The sequence below is a fragment of the Callospermophilus lateralis genome, chromosome 7 (genome assembly GCF_048772815.1).
Source record: "Callospermophilus lateralis isolate mCalLat2 chromosome 7, mCalLat2.hap1, whole genome shotgun sequence".
Lineage (NCBI taxonomy): Eukaryota > Metazoa > Chordata > Mammalia > Rodentia > Sciuridae > Callospermophilus > Callospermophilus lateralis.
In genome coordinates this window covers 113,395,724-113,414,637 of record NC_135311.1, presented here as the reverse complement: position 1 = coordinate 113,414,637, position 18,914 = coordinate 113,395,724, and the positions used below count along the sequence as shown (strand labels likewise).

At 53.2% G+C, this 18,914-nt stretch overlaps 1 protein-coding gene across 2 annotated transcripts in view; it reads right to left on the bottom strand.

The window, feature by feature from the left end:
- Hivep3 (HIVEP zinc finger 3) overlaps positions 1–13,614 on the bottom strand; it is a 56,099-nt gene extending 42,485 nt beyond the window's left edge. For both annotated transcript variants that reach the window (XM_076862885.2, XM_076862884.2), the window contains exons 1-2: positions 8,554–13,614; positions 4,708–4,853 (exon numbers count right to left, since the gene is read on the bottom strand). In XM_076862885.2, the coding sequence (XP_076719000.2) occupies positions 4,708–4,853; positions 8,554–13,614 (5,207 nt within the window). The remainder of the gene's footprint in view (positions 1–4,707; positions 4,854–8,553) is intronic.
- Between the last annotated feature and the right edge of the window lie 5,300 nt (positions 13,615–18,914).

The window sequence follows — 18,914 nt, the reverse complement described above, 5'->3', positions numbered from 1 at the left end:
ATCTGCCCATGGCCATATTGAATATCCCCACTTGGCTGGGCCTGGCCTCCCTGAATCTCACCATCTGAGCTCACCCCCATCTTCAGATCTAGACCCCTACCCACAATGGGCTGGGATGGCCACTTTGGGTAGCTGGGGAGTTCCTGTGGGTTCCAGTGCTGCTGCTTCCACACCAGCCCACTGGGCTGAGTTCCCGATAAGGGAACTTGAGTTAGGACAATATATCCATTTCCCTCAAGGAACAAAATAACTTTGTATGTGTGAAAACACTGCTTAACAGAAAGCCCTTCTACACACCCAAGGCAGATGCACGGTGTGGGTGAGAGCTGACACATTTCTGACTGGTACTCCCAGAAGTCTGCAAGAAAATGCAGGTTTTGTTCAGATGTGGAGATGACAGGGAATGCAGAGAGAGGACCATGTGCCAGGAAGTCAGGGCCATAGGGAGGGGTCAACATATACTGTGTGCCAGGCATTTCTCTAGGACCCAAGTTGAGAAGGGACTTGGGAGAGACAGGATTTTAGCACCAGCTGTGATAGAAGTGACTCAAAGAACTGTGGATTGTGGAGAGGTCTGAGAGTTTCACTAGAGAAGGGGGCTAGTGCCAGCCTCTGAGGGCTGGATGGATTTGGCAATGGGCAGGGCCCAACAGACAGCAGGAAATGGGAGGCCAGAGCAGTGGCAGAGGAAGGGAACAGAGCATGCCGAGGGACTGACTACTTTATGTAGACCCCTGAATCTGGGAACTACCTGGGAAGGAGAGGAGAAGGTGTCCAAGATGACACTAAGGTTTAGGGGGCGAAGGGCTGGGCTCGTCATCTGGTGTCTGGATGTGGAAGGGGATGCTGTGGTGGGAAGTGGAGGGCTTGTTAGTCACATGCTGAGTTCAAGATGCTGTGGGTCTCCCAGGCAGAGAGGCATCCACAGCAGGGACCTGCAGTCCAGGAGCGAGGTAAGGAAGTAAATGCCATCAGCAAGGGAGAACACTCAAGGCAAGAAGAATGAGCCACACTGGTCAGGAGCCTGGGCCACCACCACACAGACCCTCACCTCTCCACCTGTCTGCATCTCACTGCCCTTCCTGGGAGACCCTCTCCAGCTGGCTACTCAAGTCCCCGGGGAAACCTTTCTGCTGTGAGCTTCTCAGTCCTGACTGGTCCCACTTGGGTCCTGGGATGCCGCCTTTGTGGAGTCCCATGCACTTTGAGGACAGGATGACAGTGCTGCTGTTTGGGTCACTGTATCTTCTGGCCCAGAGCAACACAGAGCACTGATTAAATAGATGCTCCATGATGAATGATGAACTGACTATTGATCAAGTGCTGGATGGGAGATGAAGGAAAAGAGTCAGGAGCTCTATTTCACCAGGTGACACCCTCTGACTTGTCATGATGTGGCAAGAAGGCCCCTGACAGATCCCAAGCAGATGCTGGTGCCATGCTCTTGGACAACCAGAACCATGGCTCAATAAACCTCTACTTTTGCCAGATGCAGTGGCCCACGCATAGAATCTCAGCGGCTTGGGAGGCTGAGGCAGGAGGATCGTGAGTTCAAAGCCAGCCTCAGCGAAAGCGAGGTGCTAAGTAACTAAGTGAGATCCTGTCTCCAAATAAAATACAAAATAGGGCTGGGGATGTGACTCGGTGGTTGAGTTGCCCCTGAGTTCAATCCCAACCAAACCAAAACAACAAAACAAAGCTTTACTTTTAATAAATCACTCCTCTCAGAAAATAGACTTAGCTATTCACCCAGTGCCACGTCTGCCTGGACCACGGGAGGCCTGGAATTCTCCCTAGCAGAGCACTCTGCCCCCAATTCCCATGAACCCTTCTCAATAAAGAGTGGCTTCTGAACACAAATATTTTCCCAAAGAGAAAACCAGGGCCAGGACAGAGACAGGCCACAATTCAAAGCAGCAGATCATCACTAAGAAATCAGAACAAAGTAAGGCCAGTGTGATGGATGCGGGTCTGGCTTATTGACTCACCATCATGACCAGACTTCTCTGCCTCCATGTGGACACAGCTCAAAAAGCTATGCTGAGTGAAACGGACAGGCTGCAGACGCATGTGAAACAGGCGGGAGTCACTGTCAGGGTTACCTACCAGTGATTTCAGGTCCTTCCAAGGACAAGTGTAGTCAAACTTCTGACTCCCAAGAATGTAGATGAGGCCATGAGATTCGCTCTGGCCCACGGACCTGGGCAGAAGCCCCTGGGCGGAAGCTCTAGGAGCCAGGCACAGTACACTGCTCTTCCCTTCTTATTCTCTTGGGCTCCACTGGCCCAAATCCCCTGTGGACCCAGTGAACAAGCCCCACTGCAGACTCTGCTCCATAGACCGGAGTGAAAAATAGGTGCTTGTTGTGTTAAAGGAAAGAAAGAAAAAGAAGTAGGAGGAACTGAGTCTAGGGCAAAACCCTGGGGTGGCTGTAGAAGGATGCATTCAGCTTTCTGGGGTCGGGGGCAGTCTTGGTGTCTTGGGAGGGACATGGTCACGTGATTGGCTGAATGGATGAGGTGCCAGAGGTGCCCCCAGGTAACAACCCAAAGCACCTTCCCCTTCTCCCTGACATTTGTAAATACACCTGGGGGTGGTGACACCTGCCCAAGGAGAACCAGGAAGGAAGAGGATCACCAGAGGTGAGGGTGGGACTCAGGGGACAGTGGGGGAGAGAGAAGGATCTGGTGGGAGACACCACATAAACCCATGTGCCCAGATCAGCCGTGACAAGTTGGAGGAGTGGGGTTGAGAGCTCCAACAGCCGACGAGGCAGAGTGAGGTCGCCCTGGATGGAGATGAAGAGCGCCATACGCTGTAGTGAAGCACACCCACGTGCCCCTCCTGCGCTCCTGTGAAGGGTACCCTCTCCCACTGGCCCCAAGGGTCCTATGGCAGGCACCACAGGTATGTTATTGTCCCCTTCACAGATAAGGTCACTGGGAATTGGAGAGGTGGCGAGTGGGATGGTCTAAGGCTAGACAGAGGCAGGTGGGACCGCTGTTCGGGGCAGGGGTGACAAACCTCAAAAGACAGGGAGATTCTGGAACAGCAGGTGGGGTAAAGCATTAACCTAAACGGGACATGGAGGAGGAGGGGGACACTGCCTGGGCTGCAAGAAGAGAAGGGACTTGGGGATGACTTTCAGCCAAAGGCAGTGATGTCCAGGAGGTAGCTGGACAGGGAGAGGCTCCCAACAGCTGCCTGTCCAGAGGCTGGGCCTTCTCCGGGGATACAGGAAGCAGGGGGTGGCTCGGTGACCCAGGACTCAGGTCTGGAGGTGCCTGCCTCTTAGTACATACAGAATACCTTGAAGAAGCAGGGTCCCTGTCCACCAGCAAACACTGCACTGCGCCCCCAGAGCCCCAGAGGCAGTCCTTCAACCAGGAGGGAAGAGGGCACGTTCCCAGGACCAGATGCATAAATCAATCCTGGGATCCCGGTGCCCTTGGGAGGACCCAGTGTATGAGAACACAGAGACACACGAGGGCGCTCTAACCAAACGGCAGGAGCAGAAAACAGTTGTCCCCAGGCGGAAGGGTCAGCACTGGGAAGCCCCCAGTGTTCCTGGATGGAGCCACTCCTGGCTTGGGGGCAGCATGCTGCGGGCATGTTTGTCATCCCTGCCCCCTGCCCACCACTCTGATAACCAATCATCAGTCCCAAGGACCCCTCAGGCTACAAGAAGATGCCTGTGTGTGGCCTTGGGGAGGGTGGCAGTCTCTGTGCTCCTCTCCGCCAACCTTCTAGGGGACTCCTGTGCCTCCTACTTTGACCTGGTAAGTTAGGCACTTGCAGGTGCTGGAGAGTCAGAGCCAGTGACAGTCCGTGTTGGCCAAGGCCCTGGGGACCAACCACTCAGGAGGCCAGTTTTCCTCCTCACTGTTGTCCCTCAGGACTGTGTGGGGCTGGGGGCCAACCTGATCACACCAGGGACACAGACACAGGACCCCGAGACAGACACCACGGCACCTGCTCACAGACACCCACATCCGGGGGAGCAGACACGTGGCCACATAGAACACAGCCAGCACAAAACACTTGCACAGAGCACGTCTGAAGCAAGGCTCCCTTGTAGAGCCCAGAAGGTCCCCAGAGTGGTGAATTCTGAAATGTGTAGAGCAGCAGGCTTCAAAGCCATGCACCACAAGCCAATGACCAGAGATGACGTTCAAAATACTCTCCAAACCAGAGCCCCAGGCCCTGGAGGTCAGAACGGGAGTGAGAGTCAAAGGCCAGTGGGTGCAACAGCTCTCTGCCCTGCAGTTGGCCTTGTGCGCAGAGCCCAAATGCCCAGGGGGCAACTGGGCATGCCAGGGGGGTGGCCTGGGCAGGATGCAGATGACTTTTGGGGAACACACTGCAAGGGACTGAGATGGGAGCTGGGAGGCTCACTATCACCCCTATGCAGGGGCTAGAAACGCGTCCAGGAGCTGAGGAACTATCAGGGCTGGAGAAAGACCCAGACCAGACTCCTCCAGATCCTCAGCAAACACCCAGTGTGGCTTGTGCCCACCAAGGCGCCCCCTGGTGTTCTCAGAGGCGAACTGCAAGTTCCATGACGGTGGCACCTGCACAAAGTCAGCGCAGGAATCTCAGGGCTCCTGTGGGCACCGCCCTGCAGTGAGACGCCCGCCGACTCCGCGCACAGGGGGCGCAGGCTCTTACTCCGCAGGGAGCAGGCTGCAAACCGAGCGTGAGTCTTACCCTCCTTCGAAGATTTTGATCCTTGCCGGCTCCCCTCTCTTGGGGGCGGGAGCGTCCTCCTCCGGCTTCCCTCGCTTCTCCTCCTCCATCTCCACTCTAGCTAGCTCTTTCTGGCCTTCCGGGGAAGCCAGCGACGGGAGGTGCACCTGGCCCACCGCAGGGTGACAAAATCAGAGCTGGTTAAATTTTCCTTCTCAGTTGGGAGTGTCCTAATCCCTTGCGTGGCACCGACCCACACGCAGGTGGACTCCCCTAACTGCCCCTCCCCCCCAGACGTGTGTTGTCAGCCCCATGCGACAGAATGAAGGCACCCACCCCGGAGAGGCCAGGTCTCCCACGCTGGGGCTCTGATTGGCCTTTCTGGTTAACCATCCCACAGAGCTGGGTTGCTTTGTGTCTCTTGTACTAGTTTGGGAGCTCCTGGGGACAGGTCCTTATCTTGTTCTCCTTGATCATCTCAGCACCCAAACCAGGGTTGGCCTCAGAGGAGATGCTTAAAGGATGTTGAACAAATAAATGAAGCCTCCACTCTACCCCGGGAGATTAACTGCTGCAGTTCTCATCAATAGATCAGAAAGCCAAGGTTATACAGCTAGTTAAAGGCAGAGCTGGGAGCAGAGCACACGTCTCCTGATTCTAGGACTCCAGTCCTCCCAAGCTAGTGCTAAAGACTGGGAGCCAGGTGACCCTGACCAACAGAAACCAACACCCGCTCCCTCCCTGCCAGTCAGGCCTGAGAGGCTGAGCAGGCTCTGGGCTGTTGGTCTAAGGGAATCCGTTCTCTTTGCAGAGTTATGGGCCTCAACGAGACCTAGTTCAGTGTGGAGGCTGGCATTGACCTCGGGCTTCCCAACATCTTCCATTATTTCAAGAACATGTTCTGTCTACCTGCCAGGGATGGCAGGGGGTGGGTACCCCCTTGTGTAGGGAGCAACAATGTTGTACTGGGGAGTGAGGGCTGGTAGAACTGTGGAAAAAGGCACCCAGCTGGGAACCAGGGGATCTGAATTCCAGTACCAGACAGGCCATCACATGCTGAGTTACCCCAGGGTGGATTTGCTTCACTTCTGGGCCTCAGAGTCTGGAGAAGGGGGAAGTTGGATCATCTTAAAGATCCATTCTAGGGCCAACTAATATAATTTAGTGATTCCATATAATCTTTTCAGATTGGACGGTGATGACTGGATTAAGCTAGAGGAGGTTGGTTTGGGTGGCAACTTGAACAAGGGACCAGGAATTCCTTTTAACTTTTAATGATAATGAATAAGTAGAGTCAAAAACATTTACTGAGTGTCAATGTGCTAAGCACTGTTGTATACACACTTTGCATATTTTAACTCATTTAATTATCTCCTCAGTTCTATGAGCTAATGATATTATTATCCATATTTTACAGATGAAGAAACCAAAGCACAGAGAGATTAAGTAACCCAGCCAAGGTCACACAGCTAGTAGATAGGGTAGTAGGCTTCAACTCTGGGCAATGTGGCACCTGCATCATTGTTCTTAACTTTTTTGTGATAGTGTTGTGGTTGTAAAAATGACCCCAAAGGAAGGAGAAACCTAAGGGAAAGGATGTCACTAAAAAGGTGGAAGCTTGAGTTTTTTGGGGGCTTACAAACAGAAAAAAAAAATTGTATGACCAGACTCAAATATGATACAGTATCCTAGATCCGCAAGAAAATGGTTAGGAAAAATTTCAAAATGCCAGGCATGGTGGTGCACATGTAATACCAGCAGCTTGGGAGGCTGAGGCCTTGGGACCTCCTTGGGAGGATCGGGAATATAAAGCCAGTCTTAGCAATTTAGCAAGGTGCTTAGCAACTCAGTGAGACCCTCTCTCTAATAAAATATAATAAAAAGTCTGGGATATGGCCCAGTGGTTAGGCACCCCTGGGTTCAATCCCCAGTACCAAAAAGAAAAAGAAAAAAAAAGAGCTTCAAAATGCTATGACAAACTAAAGGATGTTTTCAGAACTACTAACAGAGTGGAAGCCACAAGATGACAACTGTCAGCCTGGTGGAATAAAGGACTTCCCAAAGATGAATTGGGTTGTCCCATGAGGTAGTGAGTTCCCCATCACTGGAGCTATACAAGGAGAGGCCAGAGAGAGAAAGAGAGAGAGAGGCCTTGTAGCAAGGCCTCAACTTGTAGACTATGCAACTATTTTAATTGTGCAGATTGGCAGGAAACCTGCCTTTGAACCAAATAACATATTCCAGGAAAAAGTTTGCAGGTTTTTGGCTCATTTTAGGAAAGTAGTATTATAAACAACTGATTGCCAAATCCAATTCAAACAGTAAATACTTCATTTTTCTTATAAATACCCTATACAATCTACATAAAGGAACAGAGGCAGCGTGGGTCATCTGAGAGGGCTTCAGAGTATGAATCAGGTTTGAATTCAGTCCCTGCCATTTACCACATGACCTTGTGCAAGTTATCCCACCTCTGTGCTTTGGTGTATTTATCCATAAAATGGTGATATTGCACACTAACTTTCAAGGTGGTTGTGAGGATAAAAGTAAAGTTTAGCATAGTACCTGGCACACAGTAGGTGCCCCAAATATTATAGGTACCATTATAGGTGTATCTTGACAACAGCTCTAGCTAGTAAGAGACAGCGAGAACAAATCAGTCTGATGTTTATGGTAAAATTGGAAATTTTGCTCAGAGATGTCTGTAGACTGACAAAGACATAGAAAATGAATTGGAAAACAATTGTGAAGATTATCCAGTTGAGATGAGGACAAACCCAATGCACAATATCCATTCAGTGCAGGAGGAAGGCAAGGACGTGTGGGAAGTTACAGATCATACTTTTGCTCATCCACTACAATAGGAGCTTAATTGGGGGAAATCCATGCCTGATTCAGTCAAAGCATCTGGTCAGAGGACACACTAGTGAACATCATTAAATTTGCAACAATATTTTAAGGGTTTCTTTCCTCAAAGAATTAAAAGAAGAAAAATAGTCTCTTTGGAGACAGATAGGTCTGGGTTAATACTCCAGGTTTGCTAAACATTTGCCATGTGTTGTTGACCTCTCTCAGCCTTTGACCCTGGTTCTTTCATATGGAGTGTGGAGATGGCAATGCTGCCTCACAGGTGGAGGTGAGCTTTGACTGGATCCAAGGGTGTAGTACAGGGAGGTTGTTCAACAAGCAAGACCAATTTCTCATTTCACAAGTGCCAAGTCAGGACAACACATCACAGATGGCCCAAATCCTCAGGCTAGCCTTTTTAAGGTTTGGAGGTGTCTTTTGTCTAATGCAAATTTGGAATTATTATATTTCAAACTTGCCAAAAGTGCAGGGGACCTGTTAACTTTATATAATTTCATAGCTCCTGATATAGCTGCAGGTCAGAAGCAATGAGGGAGTAAATTGGAGCCCTTGACATCATGAATATGAAAAATATGAAAAGTCTAATAAGACAAGGGACAACTATGAGGTAAGTAAATGTTACAAAGTTCTGAAACTGCTAGGGGCTTTCCCATTAACCAAGTGTCCAACTCAGTCTTTTAGAATTATTTTTTTCCTTGCTGAAATTGTATCTTTGATTTTATAGTGGAAGCTCCAGGGGAAACTGGGTTGTTTTATAGCCAACTTTCTTGAAATGTATCTATTTCAATCAATGTATCTATCTGAATCATGAACAGAACACACTGATAAAGAGACCCAATAAACATATTTCCTTATAAGGTGACCAGACACAGCTGTCAGAGAGGAAATCTTCCCCCTCAGTTCTAGTTCTACACCTGGAACCTGAAGACAGTGTGGCTTTAAAAGCTCAACAAGGTCTTTAGCACTCAGTGGTGAAAAAAAGAACAATGTTGAACTTACCTCTGTCATGCGGGGCTTGCGGGAGCTGGATGGCACAAGCCTTCCTGTCTCAGGATGCGGAGCTGTGGCCATGGTGTATGTCTCTTTGCTCACCTTCTGCTTAGACCTCAGGAGGGACAAAGCAGCTTTAGTGGAAACCCCCGGAAGGTTGGGGTTGTACAAACTTATGCACCAACCAGCGTAAACAGAGGACCTCCTATCTGCATGCTGGATGTGATTTGGCTTAATGTAGTTTAAATAGCACCAACTGACATTAGTGGTCGTGTGGAGGCTGGGGAACTGCAGTACCTTCTTTGAGTCCGTACCTTCTTGTGACTTGGCAGGTCTGAGGGACGTTTCTGACAGAGGCAGAGAGCTGGGAGGAGCCAGGGGAGGGGGATCGGGTTGTTCCTTGGAATCTTCTTTCTTCACGCTCAGTGGGGGCAACCCTCTTCGATGAGCTCTCCCAGATGGCTGGGCATATTCCTTCAAAGCTTCTGAGCCTGGGGCTGTCCCATGGGACAATGTGGAGTGAGAGAGGGGAGGAATTTCCTTGGGGTCAGATGGATCTGAGGACAGGCTGGCCAGTGTTTCTCGCTCCCTCCTGCCCTGGCCCTGGCTTCCTGGATGGGACTTCTCTGTCCTCTTCCCACCCTCAGTGCTGGTCAGCACAACACTGCATGGTTTTACCAGCTCAAGTTTTTCATCTACTTTGGAAGCTTCCTCTTCCTTCACTCTTTTTTGCTGCTGGGTTTCCATGGTAAGTTCAAGGCTGCCAGCTGGAGAAAGGACACGTTTGCTTCCCCCCACTGTCGAGGAACTCCCCTCAAGACTCAAGGCACCTTCTGATGACAGGGGAGTGCCTTTTCTTTCAGGTAATGTCGCAGGCACTCTCAGGTATGGAGTCTGGAAACCTCTGCTTTGCTCTTCACTTAAGCCCGGCAGTCCAGGCCCAGCCTCATACACGTGTGCCCCACACACGGCTGTCCCTGTGGATGAGGGCTCCTCACTCTTGGGAAGAGGTGCACTCGCTGAGCTGCCTTGAGACTGGGTGACCAAGATCTGAGAAAGGGTGGTGTACATCGCACTCCCATAGGACGGCGTGTTGGTCTGAATGCGGACGGGCACAACCAGGGACACCATGGTGTCTGGACAGGCGGGCAGGGCCAGCGGCAGGGCCGATGTGGGTGCCGAGGAGGAACTGGCTGGGGGAGCTGCAGGGGGCAAGTGGATGTCACTGCTGTACCCTGTGCTACAGGAGGGGCCAGGAGTTGCTGTCGCCAGTGGAGCTGGGCTGGTTTTGATCGGGGGCAGGTGGCTTTCCACCTCAGGGAGCTGCAGTGCAAACTGGGACTGCAGAGGCAGGAAAAGCCCAGAAGAGAGTGCTGAGGAGGCCGGGTATGGCAGGGGGAGGAAGGAAGGGGGCTGCCGGAAGGGAATGTCAGCCGGATGAGGCAAGAGCTGGGGGAGATGGAGTTGGCCTGGGTGCAGAACAGTAGGCTGGAGAGGAAGTGGTGGGGCTTGGAATAAGGACGGAGGGAGTGGAGGCATGGAGTATGGTGAGGAGAGGAGGCTGGACATGGCCTGGCTGGAGAAGAAGTCTGAAGACTGTCCTGGCTCGTGCTGCAAGAGGTGCTGGAAAGAAAAAAGCGAGACAGGTGGGGGCAGATATGGTTTCTCCTGCAGGGGCAGCTGGGCCACGGGGTGGTGCAGCACCTGCAGTGCTTCTGTGAAGGGTGGAGTGGACCCCAGCGGGGGCCTGTCCTGCACCTGGCTCTTGCCTCCCAGGTGCCCACTGTGCGAGGTGGCCACTGAGGAAATCTGGGGCAACGAGCTTTTGGTTGAAGGTTTGCCGGATGAGGACTGTGGGTCCTCACTCTCTTGTCTTCCCTTAGGGGTGGCCTCTGGCTCCATTTCCGGAGGCCTGCTCAGAGAGGCCTGCCTCACCAAAAAGCATTTTCTTCTCTCTGGCGGGGCCGCCGGAGCCGGTGGAGCCACTGGGGCTGGCGCAGAAGGGCCTGTCGAGGACAAGCTGCCGTAGTCAAATGATTTGCTGCGTGTCTCAGTCATGTGGGCAGAGTGGGAAATGTTGGGGCTCTGCTCCGAAGCCGACCTCCGCATCTCTCGGGCGTGTGGGTGGTGGCTGGGGACAGTCAGCATATGGGTGCCCAAGGGTTTGGAGCGAGGATCAGATGAGGGCCCAGGGGCCTCAGCTTTCCCGTGGTCATCCCTGTCGAATGAGGCTGAGCGGCTGGACCCACTCAGAGAGACGCTGCTTTCCTGGCTCGGGCTGCGGGACAGAGGCGCAGATGACTCAAAGCTGGACTCCCCGGATGACTGGGCCATCTCGGCCAGGCGCAGTCTCTTCTTCTTGGGTGGCAGCTTCTCGGCTGGGAGCTGGGCCAGTGTCTGGCTGCGTTGGGGCCACTGGAACTCCTCTGTCTTCTCGGGTTCCTTAGGAGGTGGCTCGGGTTCTGTGTCAGGCCGGTCCGGCTCCTCGGTCACCAGGATCTCTGGAACCTGAATGTTGGGCTGGCGGACCAGCTTGGGTTGCAGGGAATGCGCTGGGCGTCCGTGCGGGGCAGGTGGTGGGGACGAGAACTGGGCCAGACATTTGTCTTCCCCTTCTGGGCCACTGGGCTGCTCGAGAGGGTCGGATTTCTCAAAGGAGCTGGTGTGCTGGATGACAGAAATTTCTTTGGACGTTGTTCTCCTCTCCTTCCCTGATTCTGAACTGGACCCTGGCTTGGGAGTCCGAGGCTGGAAGCCCGTGGGTCCCTCCAACGAGGGCGCTGATTGACTTGGTTCTGCTGGTGACTTGGTGGACTCCAGGGGAAGGTTCCGAGCGGCGTCAGAGGGCCCGGGGCCGCCAAACTGACTTTTTGTTGACTCAAAGGTAGGCGGCTCTTCCTCATCCCCAAGACTCTTCTCCTTCCTCCTCTTCCTCAGTGGAGTGAGTTCCAAGGTGGCCCCCAGTTTATAATGCATCATCTGGGACCACGGCTCGTGTTCCGATTGACTCTTCTCGGCTTCGGAAGATGCGTGAGCACCTGCAGAGAGGGGCTTGGTGATCTGAAGCTCTGAGCAGTAGTACTTTTTATGGGCTTCGTAATTATCCCTTTTCTTGTACCGAGCACCACATATGGTACATTCATAGATGACCCCTTTTGTTTTCAAGCCCTTCTTGGTCTTTTTGGTGAGTTCACTTTCCTTGGGTTCCGGTTCGTCGGAGGGCTTGGAGGCTGCATCTTTGCTACTCGGTCCAGCCTCCTCAGAGCTGTACTCGCTTCCCAGAGGAAGCTCGATGGCAGGCTGGCGCTTCAGCATCCGGGGGTGGGAGGTAAACACTGGGCTGCTGCGGCTCAGGGTATCAGAGTCGGTGATATGGTCGTCGAAGGAGTAGCTACCTCGGAAGGTGTGGTGGGGGGTACTGAGGGTGCAGGTGGCCGAAGGCATAGATTGGCTTCTCAGGAGAGGCACAGGGGGGGTGGTACTGGGTGGGTGCTGGAGGCTCAGCAGTGATTGTTCAGGTTTCGTCTTCTCACTGTGGGACGACAGGGGCTCCCGGTAGAGGCTGGACTTGGGGGACTCCATGCTGCTGCGCCTGGTCAGAGAGCTCCTCCTGGGCTTCACGCTGTCTATCTCGCTGGTGTCCACCACAGCCTCGTTGATGGTGATGAGCTTCGTGATGTGCTCGATCACCTGTGTCCGGGGCACAGACAAAGGTACCAGGCTGGGCTTGTCTTCAGTGGACAGGGGCAGGAGGGTCTGGGTGGAGGTGGCGGTCAGCATGGCGGTCCTCTGGCCAATCCGTCCGCACTTGCCGAAGATGATCTCCGCATAGGACTTGGCATTGGTGTTTGGGGGGCTGACCTGCTGCTCAGCGCTCTCGGAGCGGGAGAAGTACCCAGACTCAGTACTGCCTTTGCTGCCTGGGCTCAGAAATGCCTGCTCGTCAATCACCTTCTTCCTCTCACTCAGGCGGAGGGCCAGCTTCTGCTTAATGGTATGGGTGTCTTCCGGTTTATGGCTCAGGGGATGCTCAGATGAGGGTTCTGCAAAGGGAGTCGGGTCCTCCAGCGACGGTCCTGTGCTGGACTGGGACAGGGAGGAGCGTTCGTGGCTGGAACTGTGGCTTCCAGAGCTGTACAAGCTGCTGGAGAGGAGGGGGTGCTTAGGCCTGGGGGAGAGCTCTGTGGGGGGCCCAGACGTGGCGCCAGTTTCCTCTTCGGAGTCTGTGCTTTCTCCCTCGGTGGGCTCCTCAAATTCCTCCCCGGGGATCCTCTCCATCTCCAGCCCTGGCGGGTACATCTCACCGCCCACGCCCGAGGCCAGGCCCGCTTTGATGCGGTGGGCATGGGACTTCCTGTGCTTGTAGAGGTTGCTCTTGGTCTTGAAGGAGAAGCCACAGGGGCCGCAGGGGTAGGGCCTCTCGCCCGTGTGGGAGCGGATGTGCTTCTGGAGCACGCTGGGCTTGGCGCAGGGCCGGCTGCAGTACTGGCAGATGTACTTGCCAGGCTTCTGGGGCTTTCTCTCCTTCTTGTGTGCCTCTTCTGTGGGCTTCAGGGACACCTGGGAGGGACGGGGCACAAAGACCTTGGGGATGCCAGGCAGGTCCTCAGGGGGAAGGATGGAAGCATGGGAAGGGAGGAGCTGGCTCTGCGGGTGGAGCCCAGGTGCCACGAAGGAGCTTGAGGGTCCAGGTCTCATGGGGTCAATGAGTTGCCACGTGGACCCCTCCAGGAGATGCTCCGGCTTGCCCGGCGACATGAATGCTGGTGTCAGAGGGTGCTGCGGAAGCTGGGAGATGTGGACGGAGGCTTCGATGGACGGCCTCTTGGGGGGCTTCTGCGGCTGGCCCGTTTTCTCCTGAGAGCCTTCCCTAAGAACTGCCGAGGGGCCAGGGAAGGGCTGCGGGGCTAGGAGCTCCTGGGGGGCACTCTCTTGGGGGGCAGCTGTGCTGCTGCCTGGGTATGGGACGCTGGAGGAAACACTGGTCTGAACGGCCTCTCCTTTGGTCAGCCGCTTCCGGGGACTTCCCTCAGCCTTCTTGGTGCCCTTGATGCTTTGTTCAGGATCCATGACCTTCACGGAGACCTCAGATGCTACTCAGGGAGGGTGGGGCAGGCTGCATTTACGAAGAATCCAAGTGTCTGGAGGAGGCGTCCAGCTTTGGCCACATTGGTCAAAAGCTGCAGAAGCCCACCCTGAGACGGCTTTGGGAGATTTTTTTTGCAAGTGTCACTGGCTGCCAGTGGACTCAGAGCAGGTCATCGGGGCCCAAGCTACTCCTCTGGGTGAGGCATGGCCCTCTACTTGGCAGACAGAAAGCACACCAGCGCTTCCTGCCTGAATGTCTGTAGTGAACACGTCACGGGGGATGTCAGTATTGCCATTGTGTTGTGCCGGTGGGCAGTGGCAAGTGGCCCCCACGAGTCCCCCGTGTGCTATGCGAATGGCTGAAGGTGGGAGACGTCTGTGTCCATGGCCCAGTCATCCCTGGTTCCAGCCCAAGAGATGCCACACTGGATGCTGGGGGCAGCTCCGTCCTGGCTTCTTCTCCCCTTTGTCCCGTGTTTGGTGATGGGCGGCCTCGGAGGAGAAGTCAAGCTCTTCTACGGAACAAAAATGCACACACAGAAACACACACACACAAAAGAGAAGACAGAGTTACTGTGGTGTGTCCCCATGGCCTGGGCTGCTCAGACTCAGTGTCAAAACCCACGGAAGCCCCTCCAAGATCAGCCAGCGAACTCCAGCCCAGCTCCACGCGCACAAGCGCTGCCCATCTTGCCCTCACCCGCCTCTGCAGCTGATGCCAGTGTGCTGGTGACATGGTGGCTGTGTGGGTCGTTGGGGCTGAAGGTAGGGCAGGTTCTGGGAATGGCAGGGCAGTTGGGGTCAGGAAGCCTGTCCTGCTTTGTGGACCCATTCTGAGTGAGCTGGAGCTCTCTAAGCCTCCACTGCCCAACCTATAAAACAGATAAGAGCATTTCCTGCCTCACCGCACCCTGGGGATGCCGTGGGCCCAGCGAGGTCATGGATGTGGATGCTGTTGGATGAATTTTGGGCGGTGCTAGGCCTGGCACAGGAGGAAGAGCCCATGGGTTATTCAGGTGTACGTTTCCCAAGAGGAGGATTATTCTCTTGTGAATCTTTCTTTCTAGCCCTAGATATGAAAGTGTCCACAAGAGAAAAAGAGAGAGACATCATTGCTTTTTATGCCCTTGAGAACCCACTCCCAGCCCTGTGCTTCAAGGAGAAGCCGCCAACTACTGCTGCAGCTCACGGGAACTCCCACTCCAACACGCCTGAGACCACCTGACTGATCCAAAGGATCCCCAGGAAGAGCGTTTTGGAAGTTTCCTCCAGTTTTGGAGCCTTTTCGTGCCCCGTCAGTCCCAGGGAAGCTCTGGAACTCATTAAGAATGAAGGCCTTTGCCAATTGCAGGGACAGAGTTGGTCTGGTGGTCTGAGTGGACTCCCAAGTGAGAGCACCCTCCCAGGCCAGCCGAAAATCAGGCTGTCTAGGCTCCCTGGGTCCTGAGTGCATCTCAGGTCCCTTCTGACCAGGGCCACGGTTGGAATTTTGAAGCTGGAGGCCACTGTGAGTCTGTCACGCTCAATCACATGACTTCCCAGTTGGGAACACTGAGGGCCATGAAAGTCCTATTTAAAGCCTGATGTTTCTAAGCAGCAAGTTGTCACAGCTGGAGTTGGTCCCCCGTCCCTCCTAGGTGCCTGTCCCCCGGGAAGCCCCTGGGTGGATGAGCAGTGTTTCTGCACTTTCTTCTGCTCTAAGCGTGTACTGCCCCGGGCAACCTGCCCCGGGCGCCCTATGTCCTTGTCTTGCTTTTCATCTCCCGTTTGCTGATACAGAAGTGAGACGTTCACTCCTGGCCCTTTCTGGAGTTGCTCAGATGAACAAGTCTCTAAGGTTCTCAGAGAGTTGTCTCTGAAATGGCAGGATTTCAGCCCCATGACAAGGTTAAGGAGGGCCGATGTCTTGATCTTTTTAGTAAAAATTGTACCCTATAAATGTTCTCCTTTTTCATTCCATCTTGGTTCTACAAAGAATTCAAGGTAACTATTACATCACATTTGTATAAGAATGACAAACTGTAATAAAGATAACAAATTAGAACCGAGAAAATGTAAATAGAGCAGGAAGTTAGGATTGGTGGGATAAAAAGAACACTGAGATACCAATCCTAAGGGTTCTATAGTTCAGCTACACATGAGCTCCCTGATAGCAAGGGGAAAAGAGAGATGTGGTCCATTACAGAGTGCTCATAGCCAGAGGGGAACAGTGACCAACGTTCCTTACAGGAAGAAAAAGCTTGCTTGAAATGAAACTTTTCCATGTGGCACTTCAGTCAGGGGCAGTAATGACGCAGGAGATCATCTGTGTCTTCAGTGATATCCCTCTAGCAAATGCAGTAATTGATCTTTGTTAATGGAAGATCACAATTCAGCAAAGGTTAGCAGCCAAATCCCTCCTTCGACTTAGGCAGAGAAAGCATCCTCCCAAACAGGCTGAGTGTGGGGGAGGCAAGGAAATCTTCTTTTACTAAGTCACAGTCAACAGGGAGGCCATATAAGATGTCATCCAAGCTGGGACCTGCTGATAACTATAGAGGGACCACAGGAATACATGTTTATTGGAGAGGATGTTGGACTAGTGCAATCCCCTCACTTAGATGAGGAGACTGAGGGCTGAAGACGATAGGATTTGCCTTGAAAATCACAGGTGGCAGAGCTGTACCATCCTGAGCCTCTGGAGCCCCCAGCCAGGCTCATCTCTCCTCCCTCAATTAATGACATTCCCTGGTCTTCTGTGTGGCTGAGCACGGCAGGAAGTCAATGGCTCTCTGTTCTAGGGAAGCAGCAGCATGACCCTAGGGGACATCCCCGGGTTCACAGTGAGGAGTGTCAGGGTGTCTAGTCTGAATAGCAGCACTGGCTTTTCAACTGACCTCACCACGTCTACTGGGTGGGAGAAGCTGGGTGCTCAGCTGAGGTGGGGCAGCCCATGCCGATGGCATTACCCCACCTCACTTATCCAGGTCAAGGTGGGCCGAAGAGCTGAGCCATATAAATTCAGACGAGGTGGACCTCATGTACAGTTGTAGTCAGGTGGAGGGAGAGCTGCTCCCTGGGCTGGGCTGGGCCTCCAGGCCTGGCTGCACCTGTGGGTCGGCTGGGAGGTGGGGAGAGGTCTCTGGGTTCTGTATGTGGGTAACAAAGGGCTGACTTTGCTTTTGTGTAAAGATCTCAAAGCAACCCAAACACTGGCTCGCGGTAAGCCTGGCTTCTTCCTATGGATGGATGGATCCCATGGCATGATGGGTGGTGACATGATCAGCTAGTGGGGGTCAGCTGGCCAGGAGATCCTTACTTTGTCTGGTCCTGTGTTCGCCATTCACAAAGCCACAGACTCTCCAGGGGCAAGAAGCCTCCAGTGGCTGGGGCTCCATATGATTCCCAGGACCAGGTGTGAGGGGCAGGGTGAATGAGGGAATAGTCAGGTGACAACTGAGTCATCAGGTGATCACTGGGCCAGCAGTGCCTATCTAGGGTCCCTATCAAGCCTACACTTGTGAGCTGGGCCTGGTGCTTCTCCACAGAGGGGTCTCCTTCTGGCAACTCTGGAAGAGGAGTCACAAAGGGGGGTCAGCACTGTGGCTCTGAGAATGCACAGTCACTGAGGGCTGTGGGCTGAGGCCCCTTCATTCTGCAGACAGGGCACCTGGGATGTAGTGGGAATGACCGGCCCAGGGCCACGCTGTGCTCTACCATAGCATGACAAATGCAAGTCACTTGATATTCGGGGCCATGTGAGGGGTAGCAGGGGTGCAGGTGCAGACGCTGGAGAAACTGCAAGGCCTTGGGGTGTGCTGCCCTTCAGATGCAGCTGGGGGGCTTGTACTACCTCTTTAACTCCTTCAGGAAGTCCATGCTGCCACTGTGACCAAGACACCAAGAAAATGGGCCTTTCCTGCTTTCTGAGATTCTGAGACTGTGTGTGAAATTTTAATATAAGCCTGAATGACAAAGAAAACTCTGCTTCTCCAGGGTCACCTATGAAAGATCACCTATAAAAGCCACCAGAGGGGCTGGGGTTGTGGCTCAGTGGTGGAGCACTTGCCTCGCACGTGCGAGGCATTGGGTTCAAGCCTCAGCACCACATAAACAAAAATAAACAACATCAAGGTATGTGTCTATCAACAACAACAACAACAAAGTCACCAGAGACACGGGGTCAGAACCTCGAGGTTTCCCTTTCAGCCAACAGGGGTCTGAACCCCAGTCCATAGAGAGGATGGATGTCCTTTGCTGATGATGTCAGAATGGCTGCAGGGTCCACATTGCCTGCCACTGAGGCCACAGCCCCCAGAGAGCTGCAGCTTAGAAGACAGCTGATGACCATGAAGAGAACTTGAGCTTCAACCACCAACTGGTTAACATACCAGGTCATTTCCAGAAGGTTCCAGAAGCTTCCATAGGCCTAGCCATTGGAACAGCCCAACAAGGAAGAGGGCAGGGCTTGCTAGGGCTGGAGCCACGAAGGCCTTGGGGGAGGAGCCAACAGACTCAAGGCAACACCGTCTAGGCCCAAAGCCAAACTATAAATCGCCTCCTGCAACCAGGCATTGGTACCACAGGACCAGAGCCCAGAGGAGACACCCCGGGGCTTGGAGGAGGTGGAGCTGGGACAATGCCACCAGACCCGGCAGGAGACCAGCTGGACTGTGCCTCTGGCTCTAGGCTGAGGAACTTGGGCCACTTGCCAAGTAAGATAAGGCTGTGCCAAGATGGGGACAGGGGCCCCATGCCCAGGTCACTGTTAGATCAATCTGACCCCAGAATGGTGGGTCTGAACAAAGTTCTTTAATTGTAATTTACTGACATATATACTTATCTCCCAAGATACCAAAATCTGTTCAAACATTTTACTGACAGTAATAAAGCATATTGATCTCAAAATGCCAGGAAAATGAATCTTCCTCCTAACTCTGACAGCTGGGGACCCAGGGAACAGGGCCACAGGCTGGATTGGAGGTAGCAGTTAATAGTCTTACTTAACAATCCAACAACAAAACCAGTGTCTCCTCTAAGAAACTCTATGCAATACTGTGTGTGTGTTCATGTGCAAGGCTCAACTCTTCACCTGCAAAGAAAAGCAAAAGTGACCACAGGCTCAGATGGTGGCAATACAGGGCAGACAGGAGGACACGGTTCTAGAGACACACAGGGAGAAGTGGTCAGTGAGCTTGAGAATAAAGTCTAGGCAAAGAGAGTGGCCAAGGCTGAGGTTGGGTCCTTGGCTGGGAATGGGAAACATGACTAGCTATTTGTTTTTCTTTTTAGTCATCAAAGTT